Consider the following 23567-nt stretch of genomic DNA (forward strand, 5'->3'; position numbering starts at 1 on the left):
TTTTAACAAGAATTAACTGCAAGACTTGGTATTTGATCCTATTTAAAAATAACAGAAATGTTTCAGATAATGTACAAATTTTAAATGACTAGTTACAGTAACCCACAGCAAAATATGGTAATGTTCACGTTTATATTTTGGCATTTTCATTTTGAATCAATTTTCAAATAAGTACAGCTTACTGTTAGCACAAATTTTTCATTAGGAACTTTCTACTAACTGGGATCATACCCTCTAGAAATTAACACCTTAATAATCAGCTGTACTCAAAATAAAAAGATCAGATCATCTGCTAGGAGAACGTCTAGTATCAATATATTTACCAAAAGGCAGAGTTCAACAAAGCAGGTAGATTACATCTAATAAAACAAACAAATTGTGTCTGCAAACCTTTTCCTTATAAAGATTTTCTTTTTAGTTTATTTTGTATTTATTGAGGTAGTACACCAATCACAACTGAGAAACAGTAAGGTGTACAAATCAAAGAAAAGAAAGTATTGTTATGATGCCTTGTAATTTTATATTTTTGTGGCTTGCCCTTTTACACTGTATTCTGAGGAAGTTCTAATGATCTTAACATGAACGAAAGCGCTTAATATTAATCTAGTGTCTGTGTCGTTTTTCTAATAGCTGTAGAGTTCCATAGTAAGTTTATTACAGTGGAAGTTATTGTTTTATAGTTTAATTTCTTCCTGATTGCGGTTTTATTATATTATAATATACAATAAAAGTATACAGTAACAATTAATAAATATAGCACCAGTTATAATATGTGTGTTTCACGTGATTATAATTCAGGTCTACACCCTGCTGGGAATGCTGTGGGGTAATGGGAGTCATGGTGTGGAAGGTTTGGAGAGGAGGTGTTAAGAGGCATTAGTACTTAAGAGACAGTAAGGCTAGAGGTGGAGAATCCTTTAGGAGAGGTGGCCCACTGCATGGTAACTAGAATTTGGTGTGGTGTGCAGGAATTCCAGGTCTGAAGGTGGAAAGGGAAGTGTGGTCCCTTTTGGTGGGGTGGGGTGGGGGATTCCCATACTTTAACAGCAAGGACCGAGAAAGTGGTTGGTGTAGTGCAGTCTGGCTTGCAGTGAATGGAGGTTACTGGGGGACTGTTTGGGAGAGGTGCCAGATGTATGTATGTATGTCTGGTAAAAGTTTGGCAGGTAGTGGTGGGAATGAGTGCCAGATTTGGTACAAAGTTTGGCAGGAAGTGGTGTGGTAGGAATGAGTTATACTGAAAAAGCATGAATGTGAGACACATTAGTAGCAGGTCCACTTTGTGCTGTTCTGGGATCTGTCTTTTTTGTCTGAGAGGCAGTGAAGTTCAAGAGAGGGCGAGTTAGTGATAAAGTGACAGATTTTGTACTCCATAGTCTGTAGTGAAGAGGAGTTGTTCTTAGAGGCTGAGGCTATTATGGGTAGCCTGTATTCAAGTTGGACCAGGATGACTCAAGTTGTAAAATAACATGTAATTGCATAGATTGGCCTTCTGGCCTGTGTCATGCCTGGGTAGGATAGGCAGGGAAAAATTATCCTAGCCCAGAACAGGAGCTAATTTTTGCCCTTAATTTCTCAATATGGCTATGGAATGATAGCAATTGGTGTAGCCATAAACCAAGATATTTGGGGAAGTGGTTGTTTCTACTGATGTGTCATAAACAGCAGTGTTAGTGAATAATTTTTAAGTTTTAGGGTTGTGCCACATACCATGACTTTTGTTTTTGTGGGGTTAAATATAAGTTTGAAGTTAATGAACCAGGAATGGAGAGGGTTTTTGCAGTTATGATTTTACTTTTGAGTGGTTGGAGTTGGATACAAACACATCACCATCAGTGTTGAGGATTACTTGTACAGTAAGATGGTCATTATATAGTTTACTAATGAAAGCAGAGAAGATAGGAGGGGGTTAAGATGTCTGAGAAAAGGAAAAACCTAATTGAACTTTGAAGAATCTGTCTGATATGAAGTATTGGAAATAGGTGATGGAGGAGTTACTAATGTCAATATCCAAAAGAGGAAGGAGGAGGAGTTGGTAGCTAATTAGGTCAAAGGCTTTTATGGTTAATGAATACTGTACCCGTCAAGTTACCTTTGTCCACATTGAGAAGAATGTTGACAGTTACGTCTATGGGGTACCAGATCACTCTGCTTTTGTTAAATCTAATTAACTTTAACTCTACCACTAACACTGGTAAATTTGAGAACAAAGCTGGTGTGAAGAAAGATGCTTTTAAGAGTTGAAATCGCTGATTATGTACAATGACTTTTGCGTTCACATTTTCAAGGAAATTCATTAGGGAATGCTGGTTATGTGACTTGGTACTCATTTTATTTATGGGGCTTACAGTAGGAAACATGCAACTTTCTCCAAGAGTGCACTCCACAACTGAAAGGGCAAACCCCACCACAATGGGGATTTTACTTTTACTAGTCCATCTTGTGTGGATGAACTGAATGGACCCTACTTGCCAAGCCTTCCTCAACAATGGTTGGAAATGTGACAACACATGCCTGAGCTCAAGTGTTACCACCAAACTCTTTCTGGGACACTCAGAAACTTGCTTCATGTGAAATGGCTAGTATGTATGTCAAGGATAAATGTGATATCATGGGATGCAGCTACCAAGGTGATTGACAGTGCATACACTTTTCCTGATAACCTTCTTCTGTTCCCACTTCTGAGCAACACTGCAACAGTGATGTATCCAGACATGAATACCAAACATTTGGCCAGTACACCAAAACCTTGGATGTCTTCCTCTCATGTTATATAACCACCACATGACCCAGACATTCAGAATCATGCTAGTATACAAGGGACATAAGAGCATGAAGTTTCTCAGAACTATTTTGCAGCCAGCCAGAGAGACCCTATGTCTATTCAGTCGTTCTATACGTTGTATAGCCTGTTCCACTGGAATAAAGTATTCCCATCGGGGGACCCTTCATTTTTTTCAGATTTTTTTTTTTGGGGGGGCAGAAATATTTGTTTTTCATATCCGCTATGACAGATAAGTATGACTGTGGAAGGGGGTTCTTTATAGAGACTGGCATAGAAAATGCATTTTTTTGCCTTGATCCTAATCATAAGGTTAAGGAGTGTTCTATCTATAAACCCTTTATCCCTAAAACCATAACAAGCCTCTATTAAAATATATTTGGAGACTACAGACTACAGGAATTAGTATGAGGTAGGATGGCCTCAGAGCCTTGCTTATTGGACATCCCTCAACAGCGATAAAGGAAACTGAAGTCTAAACCTTCTTGAGTTTCAGCTGTCTTGTTGGTCCTGCACATCCCTGTTGTGGTACTGGATGAAACCTCAAACTGCCCAGTTTCTGTGGCTGTTTCCAGTGTTGTAACTTCATCAAAGGCTTGCAATGCATAACTTCATGGCACATCCCAAATGACTGATCAAACATATGGCAAGGCCACAAATGGAGAACCTTGTCTACTTATTTAAGGAGGATAAGAAGTATTTCATCGATCATCATCATCCATGACCAGATATTCTGGTCATTACCTAAACTTTAGAAAATGTACCTATTTCTGGCCATCTGACCTGGCCCAGGACCATGTGAGAGGCCCTCCTGCCAGTCTCGGCAATACCCAGGAATGAACCAGTTTCACTGATGGCAGCTTGAATGGACTAGGATTAGTTACTCATGTTTAGTTGAATGACACAGTCTTCAAAAGTAGCTCATGTTGTGAATGCAACTTTGGAACTTTGCAGGTAGGAAGTTCTCCTTAACCCTAAAGGCAGCATAAATGCCAAGTCATTGTATTTAGAGATGTGGTAATGTTACAGGTGAGTAGGCTGGACTCCCCACAAAAAAAAATCACCATGGTTTCTTTTTTGCAACAGTCAAGGTTCTCTGGATTTGTCTTCCCTCACATGCTTATTCCTGGTGCAATGCAACTTGATTCAACGAGTTATGAATCTACAGGCCACCAATAAGAACACTGTCTTCTGTAAGGTGATGTACGCCTCAGGCCTTCTGTGCCTTTTCTTACAGATGAGTGGGATGAAGTGTTGGCTGTCACACCAGTTGTTCACATCATACTCATCTTCCAGGCAACATGAACACTGCCAGCATAGATTTTTACTTGTGGTATGATGAACACAGGATGAATCAGAAGGTTTTATTCATTCATTTACTGATTTTTTGGAACTTTCTCATAACATATGTTAAAACAGAACATTAACACAGTGAACTACAAAGAGAATGCAAGGGCTGGGCAGGCCCTCAGATCGCTGCATGTAACATGACAGGTGATGGCAGGAGGCAAGGAAAAGTGAACAAAAGAACTCCAAATGAAGAACATCAAAAAGCTAGAGAAGAAAATAAACAATCCAGAAGAAAAATGAAAGCATCCCATGAACTCAGGCTATCTACAGAAGTCAAAGACAACTACAAGTCCTTCTTTACTTGTCAGAGAAACATTCAACATTGTTCAAAGCTTATTAACAATGGTACTATTTACTTTGATCAAGTGGATATGGACAACATACTGGCAAATACATTTTGTGCCAACGTCACCAGACATCTGAAAGTACTCTCTAAAATGAGGAAAACCTTGCTCATGGGGCCTGACAACATTCCAGTTTGCCCGACTAACAACATTAAACAAGCTCTGATGGACCCACTCTTCAACCTAAGCCTAGCAAATGGCTTTGTCCAACAGGTGCAATGCCACTCCTCGAGGTTGGCCTCAGCACTGACCCTGGAAATTACAGACCCATCAGTCTAATAAGTCTTGTATGCAAAGCCAAGGAATTCTTCACAGTTGACCTAACTATGACATTATCAGAATCAAAATAAGGGAGCATTTGTCTAATATGCATGCATTTGGAAAGGCTGCTGTTAAGCAACTATTTTTTGATGGCTCCAGAACACAAGAACTTTTAGCACAATGACTTAAGCAACAGAAAGTAGAAAGGATAGTCGCCAAACTTAGGGGATCTGTAACAAGAAAACTAACCAGAGGTCCTACGGAGGTATTACATATATTTAAGAAATTTTATTGAAACCAGTACAAAGTAGAGGAATGTGGAAACCAAGAAAATGCACAAACGGAAATAATTATGGATGACTTAATTATGCCAATGTTAGAGGTAGATAAGGCATAATAATAATAGTAATAATAATAACATCAATAATAAAATTAATAGCACAGATGCTGAAGTATAACCAATCAACATGGAAGTCTCCAGGAAAAGCAAATAACTAGACAGGGAATGGTAATAGAGTGGGATGAGCCTAAGTAGAAGTTTGGACTGCATGATAATTCTAAGAAACAATTACAGGAGGTTAGTAATGATTGGGAAATATAAATGAACAATTAGCTGTTGTCGGTGGTGTGTCTTCCTGTAGACAGCATCTGCTAACTTTGTTAAAGAGAGACCCTCATATGATAGACAACATTTTCTACTTATTTGCTCCCCAAACCTTAGTTTCACTGGTAATTTTCCCCAGTAAATTCCACCCAATCTTGCCTTTCTTATACCCCCCCCCCACTTGTAAACATGTATACAAACATACAAATATTTAAAGCGTGGGCATTAATGTCCTTCTAGCCTATCCAGGCTGTTCTTAAAAATATCTAAACTAGTGCTTGCTTTAATGTAATTTGGCAGTGTATTCCATGCAGTGGCTGTTCTCTCAGAGAACCAATTAGTACACTTCTCATTGCTACAGATTCTTCTACACAGGCTGTCTGACGATTCTGCTACTTTTTGATAACCCCAAATGTTACCGCAGGTAGTTGTCTCTAAATGCCCTATAAACCTTGTGACAATGTGAGGTATTGCCAGATATGGAAAGAGAAGTAGAGCAGGGGACGTGTAACATATGACAGCATAGTTTCATGGAGTTTTGTAAAGATTTATATATCATTTGTATATCAAACTGATTTGTACAGGTGCTTGTGATGAAAATGTATTTATAAAGCTGCTTCATTGCTGGAGCCTCCCTGTGTCCTGACAGAGTACTCTTCAAACTGTCTGGAGATATACACAGCTGAGTATATTTTTTTGGCATTTCAGAGTTGTGTACTGGTAATTGTTGTTTGACTAATTTTACATCATTGCTGGCTGACTTCAGAGTTGTGCACTGTTATTTTTGCTTCACTGTATAGATTTTCAGATCTCTGCTGAAGGTGTTGGTTTTCCCATACCTACCCTCCCTATTTCCTATTTCTGTGTTGTTGTTTAAATTTGGAGGCTTTTGCAATTGCCCGCCTCCACTGTATATTTGATCTGGGACACACACCCCCAGTCCCATCTCTCCACCTCATTCTTCCAAATAGACTCCTTCTGCACTTGTTTTTAGTCATTTTTAATTTAATTGCATTTTTTAAACTGTTTGGTCTAACATTGCTACATACTCAAGTGTGCTAGCTTGCACTGCATTTGAATTGTTTTGACTGCTGTTTTAGCTACTTTTCTGTATATATATATATATATATATATATATGTGTGTGTGTGTGTGTAGAAATTGCCTCATGTACACACACAACCCTCTCCTCCTACCACCCAACACTAGAACCTGTGAGAGATGCACTTATCTAGCCAAACTGGAGGTAAAACTCTCCCCAATCAAGACTGAACTTGACAGTCAAGAGGAGAAGGTAAACACATGCACCACACCACACTCATCACATAGTCTAACTACATCTACACCACCAAAATCCACACATAGAAACAAAAAACATTCGCAGAGGCTCTCAATAATAATCTGCTCAAGCAACAGAGACCTCCAAATCAGAAATGCAAGCAACCTTCACCCCCCAATACAACGAAAATGACACAGAGCCCGCAGACTCAGTGTGCCACTCAATCACAGCCAATAAGGCAAAACAATGTACCCAACACACTAGTCAAAGGTTACTCTATAGTCAGGCACACTGATGTCCCACTCACCAGGCTAAACAAGGAGAAAGTTACAGTCAGCTGCCTGTCAGGTGCCAGGATCCACCACATAATGCATCAGGTCACTCCACAACAAGTACAAATATGACAATGTCATTGTCCATGTTGGTGTGAATGACCTGAGATGAACCTCCCTGGACTACATGAAAAGAGACATGGAGAAGCTCTCCGATCTTGTAGCCCAGGCAGGTATGACCCTAGCCCTGAGTAGCATCCTGCTATCACCCAGAATGATACCACAGTACAAGGACAAAATGACTGACTTCAACAATTGGCTAAGCTTCTGGTGTCATTCTAAGGGGTTCCAGTATTTGTCTGCCTGGGACGACATGATCGACAGACCACGATGCTTTGCCAGAAATGGCCTGCACCTGTCGCCCTTGGGATTTCAGATACTGGCTAAGGCTCTTGCCACCCATATAGTGCCTTATTTAGGCACGGCTCAAATGACAAATTCACCACCATAACAGGTACAAGCAAGCAAAAATTGAGGGTAATGCTATTCAATGCTAGAAGTCTAAACCTCAAAATGCACTCGCTTGAGGCACTCCTTAAAATGGAGAACCATCGACATCTGTGCAGTGACAGAGACCTGGTTCAAAGTTCCAGAGAGCACCCTTGCATTACCAGGCTATAATTCATACCACACCTTTTGGCCACCTAACCCGGAACAAAGCACTAAAGATGGAGGCGTGTCCATATTCATTAAAGATATCCACACCTCCAGGCTAGTTGCACAGCATAATGCATCCGAGATTATCCAAGTGCAACCAACTCTGGGCAAGACTGCAATCCAAATTGTAGCTTGCTACAGACCCCCCACTATGCCCCAGGATTCCCACTCCTCATTTCTTGATACACTGGAAAGTATTAGGGTACAACCCAACACCCTAATAATGGGCAATTTCAACTACCCCACCATTAACTGGGAAAACTACTCATGTACCAACTCTTTTGCTCAACGTTTTCTGGAATTTATAAATTCCAACGCCTTGAATCAACTTATTCACACCCCCACCAGGGGCAGCAATATCCTAGACCTGGTCATTACCAACATGGGCAATCGGTGTTCCACACCAGAGGTCAATTCCTCGTTGGTCAGATCCGACCACAAGCTAATCACCCTAGACGTCCACATCCCGTCCCCACCCTCAATTAGGGAAACCACCGTAAAAAACTTCTCCAAAGCCAACTTCACACTTCTTAAGACAGAAGTGGCAAACTTCATGACACCCATGCAGACGGACAATAGAGGTACGACTGCTGAATCTTCCACAAATGCACTTTATAAGCACTTACACGAGTGCATGGATCATGTTATCCTAATAGAACCAAGATGCTATCCTCCAAAAAAAGGAAGCCAATCTGGTGGTCCTCTGCCATAAACAAACTCTACAACAGAAGAAAGAAACTGTTGCAAAAAAGAGTAAAATCCCATGACTGGAGGAACTTCCTGGTCAACCTCAGTAAGAAGTCGAGATCCTTTATAAAATCCTCCACAGCTAGTTACGAAAACAAAATTGCCACTGACTCTAAAGACAACCACAAAGCATTCTATAACTACGTCAAGAATCTCAATGGCATCACTCAGATCTGCTCTGAGTTACAGCACAATGGCACTAAATATACAGAACCAACTGATATTGCCAACATCCTGGCAGATAGGTTCAGTGCTAACTTTACCCTCCTCTCACCCCCTAGAGGGCCCATCTCTATACCGGAAGAATGCAAAGTTCCTGTAATCACGGCTGCACAGGTAAAAAAACACACTCTCCAAAGACAAAAATACAGCATCCATGGGACCTGACAATATCCCAGGCTGCATTCTACACGAACTACAGAATGAACTGGCACCCTACCTAAGTACCATGTTCAATCATAGCCTCACCTCAGGCTTTGTGCCCACTGAATGGTGCACCATGACAGTTATCCCACTCCACAAAGGGGGAGCCACGATGGACCCCGGGAACTACTGCCCCATTGGCCTGACGAGCCTGGTCTGCAAGGCCATGGAATGTATCATCATGGAACTCATAAACAAAGACATTGGTAATCTCCAAACTCTGGATCCTACCCAGTTCGGGTTTGTAAAAGGCAGATCATGTCTTCTAAACCTGACTGACTTTTTTGAAACAGTCACCAAAGTCATAGATGGGAGTAAGGTGGTTCACACAGCTTATCTAGATCTTGCCAAGGCTTTCGACACCACCTCCCACTCTGGAATTATAGATAAGCTCACTAAACTAGGTATAAATCCTTATGTCACAAGATGGGTTGCCAACTGGCTCATGGACAGAACCCACACTGTGAAAGTAGCAGACTCCAAATCAGAATTCAGACCAGTGACAAGTGGAGTACCACAGGGTTCAGTCCTGGGTCCTCTCCTGTTTGGTATCTACTTCTCCGAACTACAGGCTAACACAGAAGGTCTTTGGCTAACAAAGTTTGCAGATGACTGCAAACTAGGAGACATAATCGAAACTCCTAATGATGTGGACATACTACAAAAGGGTCTCACTGAGATAGATGCCTGGTGTCAAAACCATGGCCTGAAGCTCAATGCCAAAAAGTGTATTGTCATCCCCTTTGGTAAACTCTGTACCCATGAACTACCACATAAGTGGTAGTCTACTTAATGTCTTTGATAATCACATTGCCACAGTGGTCAGTAAATCCTTCTACATGGCTCACCTCATCACAAAAGGTTTCTCATCCAGAAAAAAAGAGGTCATTGTTCCCCTCTACTCATCACTCATTAGACCCATTATAGAGTACAATGCCCCTTTTGGTATGTACCTCAGAAGACATCTACAACAACTGGAAAGGCCACAGAAATACCACACAAAGAGGATTACTGGCCTCAAACAGATGCCCTGTGCAGACAGTCTCAAAAAACTCCAGCTTTACTCCGTCTCATATCACCTATTCATAGGCGATCTCTGCCTAACATACAAAGCTATGTCAAACCCTGAGCTGTTGGACATTCTCCACTTAAAGAAATCCCAATCCTTCCGAGCTACACACTCTAGGGACCTAAACCTTGTCACCACAATAAACAGAACATGCTGGAGGGATAGATTCCTCTCCCAGAGACTTCCCATACTCTGGAACAGACTACCTATCTATGTCAAACAGAGCTCCTCATTAGCACTCTTCAAGAAAAATCTTGATGACTGAATGGGAAATAGGAAATTCACCCCAGGGATCACTTCTGTGGCACTGGTCGACAGGGGCACAGGAAAATAATGGGGTGGCGAAAGATAGGGTACCTTTTTGGCTAGGCTTATACTAGGGCTAATAGCCTAGTACCTACCTATGTGCAGAATAGGCAGGCTAGATGGCTAATGTCTCAGCCATGAAAAAAAAAACAACAATGAAAGCCATAAAGCACTTAATCTTGCATTTGGCCAAAGTTCTGCCATCCACTAGATCCTGATGTACTCAGATGGAAAATGGCAAACCCAAGTGCCTTGGTCATGGAATAACTTTGTTACAAATGAAACATATACAGATGTGCAAATTCAAAGCATGTATTCTTCTCTGCCCAGGCAGAGAATGGCTTCCACTTGGAAATATAAAATGGATTAGTGGAAGAGTTTTCTGGTGAGCTCCAAGACCTCAAAGACCCCAGCCTGCAGGCTTCTGTGATGGTGGTGGTGGTACTGAAAATATGAGATAATCCAATCTTGCAGGATCAAAAGGATGTAATCAAGCAAGCAACCCCTAAAGCAGAGCTGACTGTCTCCTAATTCACAGGACACATAATTTGGTCTGCATCATTAGTCACTCCTGTGCAGACATGAAGCAAAATTATACCCTTCTTGCTATTACAAGGTAAAGACTGGTCTGGGTCTTCTTATTTTATTTTAACATTTTTTACCAGGGAAAGTCCGACTGGGATAGAGCCCATTTTCAGTGAAGGCCCTGGGAGAAATGCTCCAGAAACCGGTCTTTGGAATGTGAGAGGAAACCAGAGCACACAGAGGAAACTCACGAGAACACAAGGAGGGCATGCAGAATCAACACAGAAGGCACCCCAGGAGAAAATCGAACTGGAGAACCTCTTTCTGTGAGGCAACAATGCTAACTGCTGCACCATTGTGCCACCCTCTCTTCTCTGAAGTTGCTCAACATTTAAAAATCAAGGAGAATTGTGAAAGGAGTAAAGGAATCTTTCTTCCTCTCTAGGGTGGAAGCATGCACTGTCCACTTCATTCTGCCGTGTTGCAAACAGGGCAATATTCAAAGTACAGTATTCTCCTTTGTGGTAAGTAGATGATCAGAGGGATATCCCACACAATGAAGACCCACTTTCTGAAACTTTGATTCTTGGCCCAGTACAATGTTTTTCCTAAGGATATGAACTACAGTAATAAAGATGCCTTGGTCTATGGCATACTGTCAGACTTGCACTACTTTCCTGTATTGGGTGTATGAGTGTATCTTGTTCTGCTTTGCTCAACCATACTACCAAATACTAGCTACCAAATCTCACAAACAGAGGGCGGAGTTGCAGTTCCATCTGTATAGCTATGATAAGCAGCATCGCTGTAACCTTACATAGGTTTTGTGTGTACTTACCACTTCGCATGACTCTACTTGCCTCACACTAGTATGGACTACGGCTTAACTACCCAGCAGGGAAGATTCTGTCATCTGACCATTCAATGCATTTTAAAGCAGGAAGTGAACCTCCTCTCCCCATTCAAATCAGTGGGAATGGCTTACCAGTGCAAGGCGTCATAACAAGGGTAGGGACTACGATGGGACTCACTGTAAAAAGGTGACTCTATGAACATAACGCCCTCATAAGTTGCAGGGCCAGTGCATCCAGGAAGATGGTGGTGGTCATCAGGTACAAGAGATGAAGATGACTGTGGGCTTTGACCAATCTGTGCTGTCTTATGCAGGATACAACAGCAAGGATCCCTCCCAGTTCCTTTTGTCATGTTCATCTCTACTACAGTGATGACAGTTAGGTGTACGCCACCCTTGTGAAAACTGCCCCATTTTATGACAACTCCTAGAGATGTAACCATAGTACAGTCTGGGCAAGAGTTCCTGTCAATGGGTTTTCTAACAGCCACCAAAAGACAGTTTTCTAAATGTCTGACCAAACAAAAGACTTCTTTATTTGAGATATGTTAACCGGGTTAGTCCGATGGGGCAGCAGCCCTTTTCAGAGGAGGCCCGAGGAGTAAAGCTCCAAGTAGTACATATAACAAAAGTAATCAAATGACAGAGTAAACAAAAACATTTAGAGTTAACAAATATGATAAAATAGTCAGAGAAAACAACATGCTAGAACATATACAGTGACCTAAAACATATTAGAGTTCAAAAGTTACATACAGTACTAAGAAGAAAACTAAAAATGGTCACTGTTAAGTTCTCTCCTACCATAGTCAAAAGCTATGCTGAAAATGTACACTGCAAGGAACAGGACCAAAAGGCAACATCCTGCACAGAAAGCTGTTCTGACCTAATGAAAAGTAGTGGAGGGGCACTTGGGCTCTGTCAAGTCCTTTCTCCCCATCTGGAATTCTCCCCATTCATCACAGCAGACATATAACTGCCTGGTCAGCCACCACTTGCATATTTAAGTACTGGATGCACCCGATTAATTTTCTGACATCCCGGGTAAGAAAAATCTTCCACCCCCTTCAAACAAAAACCTCCGACATGAAGAGTCAGGAATAGAACACACTTCCTTTTCTCAAAGGAGGGATAGGATCAACTACATTCTCTGTTGAATAGAATCTGGGACCTTTCTCAGGTTTTCTAATGAAACTGACTAGGAATCCTAGGGGATTGTCTTGACTAAAGTCCCCAAAAGCTATATGACATGACCTTTTGAGACCAGACCCAAAATATCTCTTATCCCCTCTGGGATGGTCTTACACAAGCTAGGAGAAATTCACAGAACACTCCATTGGAATGCCAGCAAGTTAGTCATAACTGAAACAAAACTCTGAAATCCAATCATAGAAGACTTAGCATGGGAGCTTGGAGGTAACAGATCGATGCTTATGCAGTCTTGTTTGCATAGACAATTACTCGTTTCTCTTTGTCTGTTGGGCTAGTCTACAGGAATAGAGAAGATGGTGATTAAAGGGAGACCCTACAGTTTCTTATCTCCAATAAAAGTATGCTTTTTTTTTCTTGTGATGACACTGAGGAGATGCAATCTGCCTAAAAAGAAGAAAACCTGTAAGAACGAATCCAGAATGGTCAGATGCAGCTTGTGAGCTACTGACAAATCAGCCTAGGCACATACTAAAAAATGCATTAGTATCCAAAGAATTAGCATTATTAAAATTACAGTGGGCATTATGTTAGAGACTTCTAGAGTTCACAGCTGGGATGCCTGATTTACTAGAGAGGACTGGAAAAGGGAACATGAGATTATTTGAGGCCTAAGGACTAAATGAAATTAAAAGGGATTCTTATAAATCTGTCCAAGCTTGAGACTTTTTGTTAGGAAGGGGCATAGCTAAGTGTTAATTAAATCAAGTTTTTCCTGCATCTACAGTGAGTCGCACTGTTGAAATCTGACAGGTAAGCCAAGCTGCAGCACTGTGCTACCTTCACAGCCAGCAAAGACAGATTTTCAACAGATCCTGGGTAATCTGGTGACTGCAGGCACACTACAAGGCCTGACATGCTTTTGGAATCAAATATGTCAACCTTCAGACAAATTAAATTAAGACAAACTCATACTATATGATCAGCAAAGAGGAAACTGTGAAGAATGCAGCTAGGTGCACCCTCTTAGCCTTGCTATTGGTCCAAAGTGTGCACTGACGGGGGAACCTGTACCTGCCTTAAATGCAAGACCTAGACATTGAAACCATGCTCTGTGTTTTCTCTTAGGAAGGCAATCCCAACTGTCACTTGCTTCACAGTTTCTCTCAATGTAACAGACTGGTTCTTAACAAGATGCAACAGCCAGCGCCTGTGGTGGCTCCCAGTTAAATAGTGCACAAGATTTCACCGTTATCTATACAGATTTAAATGTTGTTTCCTAAAAGCAGTGTATTTTGAGGGTTCCTGGAAAAACTGGACTGATGGCCAATGTAACTCATGTCCTTGGCTATAGGCACTCAGTGTGCTACGTGCATAGTTACCTCTTACTCTGCAAAGAGGAGGAGAGAGATACCTTCTCCTCGTCATATAGGAGGCTGTTTTTGGAGTTGAATGTAATGCATAAGGCTACCAATAGGAACATGAGGCACATCTATACAAGGACCTCCAGTCATCTGGAATATGCTGGAAATACAGTGGGGGTGGCAGCAAATGAGCACTGACATAAATTGCTTTCCACACCACTTAAGGTACATATGTCTGTGGAAAGCAGCAGCAATACACCTCCACCTGTGCCAATATTGCAATCAGGGTCTGCAAGAATTAATGTACCAAACATCTAATTTGCAAAAAGACTGGCAATAATTCAACAGCTGCTTTGATGACAGCTGGAATTTTGCAATAATCTATGGAAGTCTCCTACTTTCAGTACCCCCACTGCTGTAGAAGTTTGTGTGTGAGAATATTCTTCTGAAAAAAATTCCAAGTCATGTTTTACTTTTGCTAGAGAGTACTTTTAGTTGTCTCTATAAGCAATGACTAATTGTCCCTCTCTGAAATGGCAAAGAAAAATGGTCCTTTTTCCAAATTTTGAGAAAACTGCAATTTTCTTGAATTGATAGCATTTGAGTCATGTCTTCATTAGTGGGTACGGCTTTTGCGCTTTACTTCTTATGCTCAAATTTTTAAGTCATGTCTCCATTTAAATTAGCTTTCTGCTGTGCTTGAAATATCTTCTGACTTTCTTATGAAATTCACACCACTGTCAGACTTTGCCTTTAGACATTAGCACCCTTAATTTTTTAGATTTCTCACTTTTATAGCCTTATTAAATATTACATAGTTCAGTATTACCAGTACAATAGAACCCAAACAAAACTCCACTCGTCATGAGTCTTTGGGTGCAGTCTCAACTTTCTTCAGTACTAAAGTCATTAGTCAGTCAAACTTCTACATGAAGTATGCTTTGATTTCTCTTATCAAGTCAAAAGTAGTGATACTGTATATCATGCCTTTAGGAGACTACTTTCTAACTATACCTTAATCGGTTTTACAAAATCTCTTACCTATGCAGCTCAAGTGAGCGTCCCTGTGAAAAGCAATGAAGCACTGCATTGCTTAATGGTACATACCCATAGCATCAGGGCTGGGCTGAGATCTCTTACATGACATAGTGTAGTTAATAAGCACAAGTGCTTCATTCAAAGAGTTCCAGTTACAAACAATTATTCCTGAACTGTGGATGTCAGTATGTATTCCCCCCTTTGGTTCCATGTGCTTGCATCTATTTAACAACATTAGATTTCCAAACTTCAGATTGCATTACTTTGTAACCATGTACCTGTCCTTCTTCTTCTTAACGTACATAAGTTTCGCAATGCCATCGAAATAGCACACATCTCTAGCAGCCAGTGAGCTCTCCATTACCAAGTTGTTGAGCACTGCACAGATGTTTACCACAACGTCATCAGATGGATTTGTTTTGGACTCACAACTTGGAAGCTTTTCCACCAGATGGCTCACCACTTTCGTTGCTGCAAAGCCAAAGACCAATGTGTTAAACTAACTTCAAAAACGTCAAACTGTTTATGCAATGCACAACAGGAAGTACACTCACATGAACATTACAGCATTTTTTTTTTTTGTTAGAGAATTCACAGACATCTTTCTTAGGCTTTATTATGTCTGGAAGCTGGACAATCAGACATTAAGCTACCAGCAACGTCCAAGCTTGGGCAGGGATCCATCCCTACACTTGCCATTACACACCACACTTTTTTAACATATACAAACACAGAGACTACACAGTAAAAAATAATGGGCAAAATTCGAAGTGGTGGAGCACCATTTCCAGTAACTATGTCAGGTAAACTGCTGCTCACTGCAAAATCTAATACTTAGTGTATGCACTGCTTCGCTCACTGCAAAATCTAATACTTACTGTATGCACTGCTTCACTTTAAGTGCAGAGCCAGATCATGGTGAAATGGGGACTCTAGGCAGGGTAATGCACCAAAACTGCCCCCCCCCCCCCAGCAGCCATACCAGTGTCCCATTACTTGGCTCTTGCCCCCAACTACTGTAAACAATATTCAAAATGATCAGTGTGCACACTATTTTCTTCTTCACTTTTGAAATCATTAGAGATCTGGATTTAATTTAAAACTTCCTTTGTTAACCAGATTAGACCCACTAGGATAGCTGCCTCTTTTCAGGGAGACCCAAGGTGGTACTTATTCTACCTGGGAAAATATGGCCAGGATATCAGGGAACAGTCTTTACACTTTTTAATAAGTGTCATGGGATCATTTACACCCACCTGAGTTATCAAAAACTTTTGCAGATGAATCCTCAGTTTTATGTCTCACCAGAAGGACAACATACTTAGGAGTGCAACACACCACTCACAACGCACTGCAGTGGCAGCCATACATCTACTGGGTGTGGGAACAGAACCCACATCCTTCTCCAACAAAGGTCTGTGTGCTACCTGCTGCACCACTAACGCTTTCAATTTTTATAGCACAATCACTGATGGTCATTTGTTAAACAAAACAATTGCACATTGAAAACAAAGTGAAACTTACGTTCAATGAAAATATACCTAGCCAGTGGCAGATTAAGTGTACCTTGTTACTCAGACCTGATCTTGATAGCTTTTTATTTTTTTTTTTGTTCACGACATTTCTTGTTTAAAATAACATTTGTTAGGATGCATTTCATATTTGTAGCTTTGAATATTTTTCCAGTACACAGGGAAATAAAATGTATGACCAAATAATGACAAAAGTATCAATTTCACAGCAATTCAGCTAACTCTAATGACTGACAAATTCTGACAGTCACAATCTATCATTTGGTGTCGAGGATTAAATCTCTTGCCTCCTATAACCAAGATGCAGGGTTTGACAGTCAGCAAGTCATTTAATTAACCAAACTGCCCAGTGTAATAGGTGCAGTACACATGCACAACAAGGCTCCATTCCATTTGGCAATCAATCAAAATCTGTGCTGTTCTCCAAATTAGTCATTAGCCACAAAGTAGAAGTACCTTCACTGCTGCTGTCTGAAATCTCACATGTTCCATTTTAGCCAATCTCTTTTGTGCACAAATGTCTTAAAGCACCAAGTGCTTAAGCAGGACATTAATTTAATATTGTGAGACTTTTTTTTTAAATGAAATGTATGCCATGTCTGAGCCCCCCTCCCACCAGCACCAAGCCCTAGGCAACAGACTACGTCACCTAGCGGTGGATCTGGCCATATTTAAGTGTCCCTTGACCAGTTTTCTCTTAATTTCAGCTGCCTTCTTAATACATCAGAAATGTACAATAGTGCTATTTTAGTTTCTAGTAGATAATCCATATCACATAACATCTCAAAAGTGGTTTGTACATATTAACCAGGATTGTGTACAACATGGAATTGTGAATAATGTTTTCATCATTACACAGTATACAGACTTTTACGCAACGAAGGGAATGACAGCTGAATGTTAAAGGAAGCAAATCATACCACAAAGTATATTTAAAAGAAGAAAAAACGTTTATGCAAATAGGTGTACCATATAAATGACAAAAGTATTTTTCTATGCAGTCACAATGAATATGATTTTTGAACCTGAAACTTACAAAATTATGTTCAAACTACATCAAACCAACTCTGACTCACTCATCCCACACTATGTTGCACAAGCCATCATTTTCTGCCATTTATCACATGAAGGTATTGCAACTATTTTTTATTCTTTCAAATTGTCAGTGGTAATCAAATTTACTTGGTTGTGCTTCAGTTATGAACTTCTTGAGCTATTTCTAATAACTTTCCACAAACAGCTGTATTTCCAAAATTGCCTTGTAACATCCGATTATTTTTATACAATTTTAAGAAAATTATAGCTGGATTCTTTAGTGATCTATTTCCTTAGAATGTGCTACTGACTTCAATGGCAAGTAAAATGCTGCATCTTAAATTTTAAAGGGAAAAACTTGCATCTAATGTCATTCTTTTCAGTCACTACATCTGGGAAGACTAAAGATCACAGTTTTACAGAAATACAAAGTAATTTAAATATATTACAAAAACACTTTTTGTTACATTTGGTAACTATAACAAAACCAGGCAACTATACTTTTCTTTCAAACTGAATATCTCTGGGTGTTACAATACTTAATTTGTAATGGCCATTTTGATCTAAATTTGTCCTCATTCATAAATGTCCATAGAGTTGTAACACTTATTTTTTAGGACAAGGCACCTGGACAGGCTGAGATTACACAACACAACCTAAAATTTGACATCCATAATCAACTAGCCATAAAAAAGACAAACCAGAAACCAAGACTTCCATACTGAGCAAAACCCTTCCACATCAATTTCACAAGGAAAACTAACTCTGCCCTAAACATATTAACCACTTACCCACCTCTATGCTACCCCTGTTCTCACCAACCTACAAACTGGGGCTACAACAAAACTTGCACAGTGTTACAATCATATAGCCAAATTAACCGTTAACCACCATTATCAATTCCATCACCGCACATAAGTCACTACCTCACACATTCACAACCAGCAGTAATCCATAACCTAATCCATCATCCCACTAAGTGCCCAGACTTAACTAATTTCCTACAAATGGGCTTACCAGATTGTCACCTATGCTCAATGAATAAACTGCTGCTACACATAACTAAAATACATAATTCTGCTGGTGATGCCCTACATTCTATCTGCATCGCAAAAATCTGCAATGCAATTCTATACCAGCTAAAACAAATTGTAAACTGCCATACCTTTAAGACGGAACTAAAAGTGCACTTAAAAATTCACGGTTCTGCCCCTGCTCACCTTCAGGATAATACTAGTCAACAGCACTTATCCTTTCTCTAAACAGTCACATACTCAACATCTTACCTCCCACGCTCTCCCTCTGTACTCTGCAGTACTTTCCCTTCTCCATTCAATTTCTCCAGCTCTAAGATACTTGTAAATTTCTCTCTCTCACATGGTATGATCTGTGTGGCATAACTGTAAAAATGTAAAATATTAAAATTATGCACAAGATGAATTTATATACAGCAATTTGTCATATCATTAGTCTGTCTGCTTATGCTCTCTCTAATAGATTTTATATATTCTGTAATGAATTTTCTGTATTTACTGTGGGGCTTTTTTCCTGGGCCTCCAATGAAAATGTTTTTTTTCTGGTAAGGAAAGCAAATAAATACAAAAAGCTAACAAACTCATAGATACTACATCTTAAATGTATATCACTCTGCACTTATCAAAATTGTTTTATTCCAATACTTAAAGGGATTTAAATGCCACATTTACAAATAATTAATTTGTTTAACTGCATGTTCATAGGTTGGTACTAGGCTATCAGCCCAAGGGCCTATACAAGCCTAGCCATAACAATTCCCTGGCTATTTCTTCCCACACTATTTACTTCCCTGGACCCGTGTCTAGCAGGGCGACTGACATGATCCCCGGGGTGAATTTCCTTTCTCCCATCCAATCATCAAGGTTCCTTTTGAAGAGGACCAAAGAGGCACTCTGCTTGACATGTATCAGCAATCTATTCCAGAGTCTGGGGAGTCTCTGAGTCAGGAACCTATCCCTCCAGCATGTTTTGTTTATTGTGATGACAAGGTTCAGATCCCTGGAGCATGTGGCTCTGAGGGATTGGGATTTCTTTAAGTGTAGCATGTCCAACAGCTCTGGGTTTGACATGGCCTTGTATGTTAAGCAAAGATTGCCTCTGAGTAGAAGATATGCGACAGAGTATAGCTGGAGTTTTTTAAGGCGGTCAGCGTAGGGCATCTGCTTTAGGCCTGTGATTCTTTTAGTGAGGTATTTCTATGGCCTTTCCAGTTGTTGCAGATGTCTTGAGAGGTACATACCAAACGGGGCATTGTATTCTATAATGGGTCTAATGAGGGATGAGTACAGTTGGACAATGACCTCCTTTTTTCTGGATGAAAAGCCCTTAGTGATGAGGTGTGCCACATAGACTGACTGTTGTGGCGATGTAGTTATCGAATGCGAGACCACTGTCCACCTGTGTCCCTAAATCTCTTATCAAACTTTCGTTGTTTAGTGTACTGCCACCTATATGGTAATTCACGGATACATGTTTTTTCTCAAAGGGGATAACTATACATTTCTTGGCATTCAGCTTGAGCCCATGGCTCTGGCACCAAGCATCTGTTTCTGTAAGGCCTTTTTGTAGAGTATCCACATCATTTGGGGATTCAATAATGGCTCCCAGTTTGCAGTCATCTGCAAACTTTGTTATCCACAGTCCCTTAGTGTTGGCCTGTACTTCAGAGAAGTAGATGCCAAACAAGAGCGGTCCCAGGACTGAACCCTGAGGTACTCCACTTGTCACTTGTCTGGAGCTGGATTTGGAGTCGGCTACTTTTACAGTGTGGGTTCTATCAGTAAGCCAGTTAGCAACCCATTGGGTGACGTAGGAATTAATGCCCAGCTTAGTAAGTTTATCTATGATTCCAGAGTGGGGGATGGTGTCAAAGGCCTTGGCAAGGTCTAGATAGGCTGTGTGGACCACCTTACCCTTGTCCATGTTAAGAACCAATTCAATATTAACATACTTCTCAGCATGAACACATTACACAAGTTTTTATAATAAACTAAATGGCAAAAAAACTGTGCAACACAATAGCTGCACAGACCTTGAAATGAACCCTGGAAGTATACAGAAAGGCCTCACCGAGACCAACAACTGGTGTCAAAATCATGGCCTTAAGCTTAATGCCAAAAAATGCATCACCATCTCCTTTGGGAAAAACTCAATTCCCACATTGATGGGAGCATACTAAACACTGAAATTCGTTATAAGAGATCTGGGGACCCAGGTTGACAGCAACCTCTCCTTCAATCACCACATTGCCATTGTGGTCAGAAAGTCCTTCTATATGGCGCATCTCTCACCAAGGGTTCTGCATCCAGAAGAAAGAGGTCATCATCTCTCTCTACTCTTCCCTCATTAGGCCAATCATCGAGTATAATGCCCCATTTGGCATGTACCTCACTAGACACATGCAACAGCTGGAAAGGCCACAAAAGTACCTCATGAAGAGGATCCTAGGCCTTGAACACGTCCTACATGAACAGACTCAAAAACTCCAGCTATTCCCTGTCTCATACAGTCTACTAAGAGGCGAACTCTGCTTGACTTACAAATTCATGTCTGACCTAGCTATGTTAGAAATGCTACATCTTAAAAAAATCCATATCCCTCCACACCACACACTCCAGAGACCTCATCCTCATGGCTACAATCAACAGAACATGCTGTTGGGACAGGTTCATAACCCAGAGACAGCCCATGCTCTGGAATAGACTTCCCATACATGTCAAGCAGAGGACCTCACTGGCCCTCTTCAACAGAAATCTTGAGGAATGGATGGGAAATAGAAAGTTTACCCCAGGGATCATTGCAGTGGCTCTAATTGATGAGTCACTGGGAACTAACATTGGGTGGCATGATGCCAGGGCACTTCTATGGGCTAGGCTTGTAAAGGGGCTCCAGGGTCATTAGCCTAGTACACACCTATGAACCTAAAAAAATATTTATGAATCAGTCGAATATTTTTTGGGAAATTGTCAGTAAAATATTTCATGAAGCAACAAGCGCATATGACCTTCATGTGATACATTTTATTTCACATAACTACATTGTACAGGGTGTTAGCATACTTTCAGAGAAAGAAAATACCCTCTTATGGAGCAAAGCATATAGTTTTAACTTCTGATGTAATCCACTCTTAAAATAGGTATGTTTTGTATATGAAATACAGTCCCTCACCCTGAGTCATAACTACCTGCTAAAGAAAATGAATATAAATCAAAATGATGAACTGTAAGATATACATACAACAAGGTTATACCTCAATTACCCATTGACAAATCTTAATAAAACTATCAGGGAATCAATCTTAGAGACTCAGTTGTATACTGCACTTCAAAATGTCATTTTATTTTTAGGACAAGTACATGGCTCAGCACAGGTGTAGTTTGGGTGGGTGAAGGGGGCAGTCACCCAAGGGGAAAGTGGTTAGGGGGATAGATCTTCACTACTGGTATTCAGTTTCTAAGTGCCAAAAATTAATTTGCTGAAGAATTTAGTGCTTCATATGCAATTTTCTGTATTAACAGCATTCAGAAAAGAATTACAATTAATTTTCTGTAAGGGCTGAAGAGCTCAGTGTTCCCTTTTGGCTGTAACAAACTGCTTGCACACTGGTAGCAAGCAATTTGTTACAGAGCTAAGAAATGAAAAAGGACCTTTTTCTTTCAGCCCTCAACTTAAAGTTGAGGGAGTGCCATAATGGGGAATAGCCCAAAGTACCACAACAGACTGCTACACCTCTTTGGCCCAGTCTTGAATATGGCTTGGCACTTTTGCTATAATAATTTTTGGTGGTGGTACCTTTTCAGAGACAGATCATTACTTTTAAGGAGAAATATAATTTTTTTTTTTGATGTAATATCAAATCAGACATTGTCTGGACATTTTACTGTGTTCTTCAGCCTGAACAAATTGATATCACCAACCACTCTTTTACAGAAAACTCTAGCAGGCAGGTTGGAGTAAACAGCCAGCGCATGCTTGAACTTGGTGTGTGTGCATGAGAGGGAATGCTTATATAGTTCATACACAATTAAGAGATAGCTTTCTCTTGTAGGAGATTATAACTCTGTACCTTGTGCAAACCCCAACTCCAAAAGTATCTTGTAGCTGGATTTGAACCTTTAATTTCGGTGTTATTTACCTAAACTCACTGCACCTACTCCTTGTGCCACAGAGATAGCCAAGAGAGAGTTGAACACTGCACCACTGCCACACTAAACCTCAACTACAGCACTGAGGTTCAGCAGTTTCATCAATGCTTTGACAGTTTTTGCTATAAAGTTTCAGGGAACAGTATTTAGATCACTAGGGACATACTGTGCATAACGCATCTTGTCTTTAAGGACATTAAACTAGCTCAAACTTAAAAGCTGGCTGGGACACAGTTTGAAGTAGATATTTTTAATACCAAAAAATGTCACTGTGTGGAGAAATGAGGATATTAACTTCATTTCTAGTGTAAAGACATGGATGGCATTTCCCATAATAATAAATGTAAGGCTGGGTGAGGTAGCCGATAAGTGGAGGGGTAAAGGCCTCCTGGCAGGGACGGAAAAATGCCAAGTGAAATACCCCTGTGGAGGCAGCAATGTGGGCACCAGTGAAGGAGCTGCAGTGTTACAAAATCTTTTGTCTCAAAAAGTGCAGCTCTTTTGCTAGGGAGGCCCCTTTAGCGCTAGGAGCATGTGGTGACATCCAGTTGGGTCAGTGGAGATGCCAAGATAGCCTTATGGGTTAGTGGATCCTCTCAGCGAGCCAGTGATCACAGTCGCCAGTGCTACAGAAATTTCAGCAAAAATTCCACCCCTAATGTTTGGGTGGGGAGACCAATGGTACTGGCAAAATCAGGCTAAATCAACACGTAGACGAAAACAATGCAGACAAGACAAA

At 40.5% G+C, this 23567-nt stretch overlaps 1 protein-coding gene across 1 annotated transcript in view; it reads right to left on the reverse strand.

The window, feature by feature from the left end:
- The window catches only part of PKP3 (plakophilin 3), a gene marked incomplete in the record, with an annotated part of 642311 nt that overhangs the window by 58748 nt on the left and 559996 nt on the right, over positions 1 to 23567 (reverse strand). Inside the window, 1 exon segment of the mRNA XM_044082669.1 lies at positions 15360 to 15552. Within this exon segment, the coding sequence (XP_043938604.1) occupies positions 15360 to 15552 (193 nt within the window).

This window comes from Protopterus annectens, chromosome 9.part0, assembly GCF_019279795.1.
Source record: "Protopterus annectens isolate FY-2018-M chromosome 9.part0, PAN1.0, whole genome shotgun sequence".
NCBI classification, from domain to species: Eukaryota; Metazoa; Chordata; order Ceratodontiformes; family Protopteridae; genus Protopterus; species Protopterus annectens.